Genomic DNA, 6,042 nt, shown 5'->3' with positions numbered 1-6,042 from the left:
TTTTTTTTTTTTTTTTTTTTTGACTTAATAAACTTGTGTTGGAATAATTATTCTAAAAATATATTTATTTAATATTCTAAATAAATAATGATTATAAATAAATAAATAACGGAAAAAAAGACGAGAAACTCATGTGTCAGAGGAAACGATTGAAGCGGTAGTGAAGGGTAGAAGTTGAAGAGGGATTAAGGGGGCGTTTTTAATGTGGATTTATGTAAGGTTGAGTAAGAGAACAAAGAACAAACATAGGACCAAAACTCGCAACGAATTTGAGTTTCGTGTGAGTATGGGATGCTTTAGACTTAGAAGGACGAGGGCAATACACATGTTGGGTTGAATTTGTTCTATCAATATCGGCCTATAATAACTTTAAACACGAATACAGCAGGTTAACCATGTGATTGGGAGATAAAAATATTAAATAAATGTAAATGGCTTAGTCGTAAATGCATGCATGAGATGTAAGTATGTTAGAAATTCATGATTAATAAGTAGACGTATGACTCTAGTTTATGCTTATGAGCTAGTTATGATATGAGATGTGTATGAGTATTCTTAGTCTATAAATCATCACGGAACTCCTGATCGTTGTTTTGTGTGCTAAGTTAGGGACAATGAGTATTCCTAACCATCGGACTATGTGGTACTTCGGGCCGCCAGAGAGTTTAGTAGATGACTCGTATTTGACCAAGAGCAAGTCTTACATACGATTCCGAAATTTGTAGTAAGCATAAACAGAGCCTACAGATAAAGTTTTAGGTTAGCTAAACATCTTAATGTTGATAGAGAGGTCCTTGTAAAATAAGAATAGGAGTCAAGATAATGGTATGATCGAGGGCCCAGTGCAAACCGAAAATCTAAGAAATAACCCGTTGTGAATAAAACTTAAAATATATTGAAAAGAAAATTGATAAAACTTGCTATTGGCAAGTTAAGTACATAACATAGAATAGTGTGATCAAATGAGACATAACACACACCAGGCATTACAGTTTGTTCCATCGAATGTTAAATTTTCATAAGATCTTCTCTGCTGTGATTCAAATAATCATATACAAAATCAACGCTTATAGAACCACTTGAAAGAAAATTCGAGATAATTTCTTAGAGAGAAATATGATTTTTCATTTTTAACTGCCTTTTATATTTTATGCCCCACTAATCCTTCGATAAACAATCTCTTTATGATATGATCATAAAGTAAGTAACTCTTGTACTAAAGGTATATGAAGCGCATAAGACTTTGAGGTTTCGATAAACTCTTCAAGAAGATCAACAAGCCACGAGTCGATCCAACAATATCAATAAGCTGGAAGGTCGACCCAAAAAAAAATCAATAGGTGTATACGAGAACACATTGAGATTATACCATACCCACAAAACCAATACAAATAGAAGAGTTCATACACAAATAGTTCATTTCTTTCCGAATTATGAACACACTCTCCCTCTTCTCTCACAATACATGGCGGCTCATCGGCAACGTATCGATGGTAGTAACAATGGTGGCACAACCATGAAAGTGTATCTCCTTCCTCTCTCTCTTCTACACTCTCTTCTTCATTCTCTAACTCAGCTGCGACCGAACTTACAACCTTCCCACCATCTCCATTCCTCTCAAGCACCGCTTGATTTATACCATACTTCTTTTTTCAATGATTAAAAGCCAAAATTAAACTGAGTAAACCAAAGCGAACTAGTTTGATTTTGAACTGCTAGAAGATTACTTCGATTTGCTCGACTCTAATAATTTCCTTGCAATCAAAATGTAAGTAGACGGAGCCTAAGTAAGGGGGCAGAGAGGTCACCCCATGGCTAACTCACGCTCAAATCTATAACTCAATAATCTAAATATAGTTGAGATAATGAGTCACTAATTATCATTTCAAAGGTCGGTGTTTCTATCTCCAACTAATGTCCTCCTTCCAGATAAGCTCCTCCGCCTCACATAGATTGTCCAAGATCCTCTCCAAATCCTCTAGTTTCTTAATTCTCACATCACCTAAAGATATCAGAATCACTCCTTCAAAACCTTCCTAACAGGGGATAATTTCAATGAAACAAAAAGGGATTCTGTAAACAAAGCATCCTCTCTATTCCAGGTCTATTCTTTCTAATTCGATCAAAATTCAAAACATTGTAAGTCATCAGTTTACAGGTTCATAATTTAGAAGGTTAACCAAATTCTCTAAATAAAGCACAACAAAATTCTGAACCTGAAACAAACATTCGCCAGTCTTAGGCATTACGTGGCTGTGAAGATGAATACGCTAACGCTGCCAGTATTTGCCAATTCATTATATTTCATCGATAAACTCGAGTAGATCATCAACTTCCTGCCTCAAGGCTGTAATTCTTTGCTGCTGTGAAGCAACCCTGTTCTCAATTTCACGTCCCCCATACTTCTTCTCATAGCAGTCCACCACCGTCGTGTGTTTCACAATCAGCCTCTCCTGCAGATCTCTCTCCTTGGCCACCAACTCTTCCACCTGCACGAGCAGCAAGACTTCATACTTAATATAGATGGTTCGTGGCAGCCAGCATCCCCACTTTTCAAAATCAGTTCGTGAACATCAAACTTTAGTTCAAGCCAACAAGAGACATCTCTTTTTACATATCACACTATAATTTGTTTGTCAATGCATACTAATCATGGTTTAATCTATGTGGGAAAATCAGAAGCAATTGAACCTTGGGCAATATATGGGTAGCCTGCTGGGATGACTGCAAGAATGAAATCAAAGGCTTCAACTCTTTTGAAAGCTCTTTCAATGAAGCATCAGCTGCTTTACGAGCTGCTTTACAAGCTTGGATGTCACCAGTCCGAGAAAGATCACGCAATGATGCTTCCAGTTTATCGTGTATGGTTAAGCATCTGTTGATAATATTCTGAACTTGTTGAATCACAGTTTGCACCTGAAATGAGATGGCCAATGCAACAAGGCGGTGAGAGTCCAGTGACAGAAATGCAAGGCATCTTCTACTGTAGCCCTGCCTAAACCATCTAAATACTTGGAAGAATACCATAGAGAATACCATCTTCCTTACCTCATCCCATTGTAACTTCGCTAAATAAGAAGCAGAAGACTTTGAAATTGACATGTCAGAATGCATATAAATGATGCCTGAGACAAAAAGGATAAAGAATCCAAAAATCAACATCACAGGCTCCCTGAGCATTGAAATGCAGTTGAACTTGTAGTAGACCTGCAAATAACGTAAGAGAGAGTTAGCATACTTCACAATTCAGATGTGAGAAACCTTTACTTCAACCGTACTGGTACAACTCATAGAATGACTACTACGTCCATGAAGTTGCCAAATCAATAGTGATAAAGAACATCGACATGCAGATCAATTTTGATTTAAAGACAGATGATACCTGGAAGTGCTGATTATGCTCCGGCACAACATTTTCCTTTTCCAGTACAACCACTGGTCTACCATCAATGTCCAAGTGTGAAAATTTTGTCTGTAATAATTAAAATAGAAACTTCAGGGAAACAAAATTAACGTGTCTTTTTGAAAAAAAAAAAAAAAAATCAACAAATAAACAGAAAAGAGACTAATAAAAGAGTTCTGTCACTAGTCTATACTACCTCGAGCCACTGTTTATGAGAAAATGGAACAGATACAGACATATCTCTGGAGCCCTCGGGTAAAACAACCTGAAGTTTACAAAAAAAAAGTCATTTATACGAAGAAGAAAAGAAAGATTTCGTTCTAGTTCTACACAAACCGAATTCAATCCACTGATGCATCTCTTGAACACAACAGACAACAAAAAAACAGAAGTCATAGTAACCATTTGAAAAGAAATAATGACGTATAAGTAAATATAAAAGTTGCAACAATGTCAAATGGTACAAAATTTCATATAGCACATAAAAGATGCGAAGCAATTAACCCACAAGTTTGCCCATAGCCTTTGCTGAATGTTACCTAAGTTTTAGAACGTCAAATAAAATTTCAGGAAAGTGTTGCCAATATAAAGGATGCCAAATTTTATTTTTTGATCTAATAAATCCCAAAACTTTAGGAGGCTATGTTTCTGGTGGCAAGAGCCTATCAATCACATTTCAGCATATAACCATAGAAGAAGAAAAGAAATTACCCTGACAATGAGCCTATCAATCACAACTTCATTTATAGGAGAACCAAAAGTGATGTTAAGAAAGCGTTTTCCCTGATCCTGAAATAGAAAATCCTGAAGTGGCAAACCATATCCAATAGTAAAAGAAGTTCTCCAACCACCAAACATTGGATATCTAGGTTCAATCTCCAGCTCAGTCTGAAAATTTAGAAAATAATTAAGAAAATAATCGGGTAGAAAATTGAGGTAATCATATTGCTAAAACAAAATTTTCACCTTCTTAGAATCGCCCCATAGATGAGATGTAGAGATGTTTCCAATTTCGTCCCTATAGTATACCGAATGAGTTCTTGGTGGTAGTTTTGCAACAAGATTTCTGAACGCTGAAGCCCCTCTTGCATAAGGTCTGGCTTGATAATCAAGCCTGCGGCAGAAATAAGCAAAAAAGTTACATGTCCTGATAGAACAAGAACTTTCAATAACTAGTGGAAAGAAGAAAGAAAACGAGGAAATACCTGGAAAATTCCCCTCTACTTTGAGCACCACCATGGACAAGATTATAATGCTCTGTTATTTGAATGCTGCCCCAGTGAGAAATCTCTACCTCACGGACAAGCTCTTGAGCAACAGGAAATGGACTATTGTTTTCAAAATGAAAGCGTATGGGTTTCACTGAATATGGGGGAAGATTCTCATAAGGACCATATTTGATCTCAGAACCATGAGTCTTCGTGTTTTCCAATTTTGTATAAGATTCAATTCTTGCTTCAGGCAATTTAACACTCAGTGACTGGACCTTGACAGAATAAGGAGACAAAAAGTATGCAGTGTCAAGAAACACTACAAACTGAACATCAGCCTGGGTGATTTTCTCTGGGAATGGATGCAACACATGGGTGAAAACAGCCAAGACATCAAAAGTCAAGCTTTCACCCTGGTTTAATCCCTTTGGTAGAGATACCGAGTAAAATTTCAATGCTGGAGGCGTTTCCTTGGGATAAACAACATCGACAGGGAAATTTATAGCAGATCCTTTGGCTTTACCTTTTCTTTCATTCAATGTTACTTGAATATGAGCCAAGTGTTTTGCTTGTTCCTCGGGAAAGGTTAACAATACTTCAGACACCACATCAGTCCCCTCATTTTCTACCTGGAACAGCATGAAGAAGTTACAAAAGCATAGATACTCAAACGCCCATTTCTTCCTTACACTGACTCATTATACAGCAACTCCTACATACTATTCTACAATGTGCCCCATCACAAAGAATGTGGCAATAACTGCGCCTTTCCAAGTTCATGTCAAGTTCAAGAACAATAAAAAGAAAATAGCAGCAAGAGATACGTACCCTTATAGTTGAAGATACGCGAACAATCTGAGAAGTCAAGTCAATCTGCAAGCGGGAAGAGAAATACAGTCAACGACACCATGCCAAGGTGAATAAATTACATCAAAAAATGGAATTTCAAAATCCGCAAGAGCAGCAACCATACAGAGTTCAAGAGAAAAAAAAAGTAAAAATTAGTGTTGATAATTAACAATTGAGAACTAAACCCTATCATAAAACCCAAATCTCTAAGCATTACTCAAACGAATGAAACAAAAGAAGAAATCTAATCCAATTGAGCAATTGAAATATGTATAAAAGATAATAACGAAGTCTTCCTGAGAAACTTACCCGGCGATCAACCTTGGAGAAGATCAGATCGGAAAATACAGGCGAAAGGATGAGAGCAACCGTGAAAAGAAACAGATCCAACTTGAATGCCATGTTAGGATTCGTCCTCAGTTGTAGGAAGGATGAACTCAAAGTGGATCAGGAAGAGATGGAAGCATAAGGCAGTGGCAATGTGGAGGAGTATAGTCGGAGTCTCTAACGAGTGAGGAACAACGCGACGACGACGACTCAGAGGAAAAGGAAATGGTTGGGAAAGTCGTAATTTTGGTG

At 37.0% G+C, this 6,042-nt stretch overlaps 1 protein-coding gene across 1 annotated transcript; it reads right to left on the bottom strand.

Annotated features, from left to right (window-relative positions):
* Positions 1–2,071: 2,071 nt before the first annotated feature.
* Positions 2,072–6,042, bottom strand: LOC111454361 (dolichyl-diphosphooligosaccharide--protein glycosyltransferase subunit 1A-like). The gene is made up of 10 exons (XM_023095829.1): positions 5,773–6,042; positions 5,443–5,487; positions 4,609–5,243; positions 4,370–4,517; positions 4,115–4,291; positions 3,600–3,668; positions 3,383–3,472; positions 3,049–3,207; positions 2,692–2,916; positions 2,072–2,489 (listed from the first exon to the last, which is right to left on the bottom strand). The coding sequence occupies exons 1-10, from the start codon at positions 5,863–5,865 to the stop codon at positions 2,298–2,300; spliced, it is 1,833 nt and encodes a 610-aa protein (XP_022951597.1). The 5' UTR covers positions 5,866–6,042; the 3' UTR covers positions 2,072–2,297.

The sequence above is a fragment of the Cucurbita moschata genome, unplaced genomic scaffold (assembly GCF_002738365.1).
Source record: "Cucurbita moschata cultivar Rifu unplaced genomic scaffold, Cmos_1.0 Cmo_Scf00016, whole genome shotgun sequence".
NCBI lineage: Eukaryota > Viridiplantae > Streptophyta > Magnoliopsida > Cucurbitales > Cucurbitaceae > Cucurbita > Cucurbita moschata.
The sequence above is the reverse complement of the archived record's forward strand: the minus strand, read 5'-3'. Positions and strand labels throughout refer to the sequence as shown.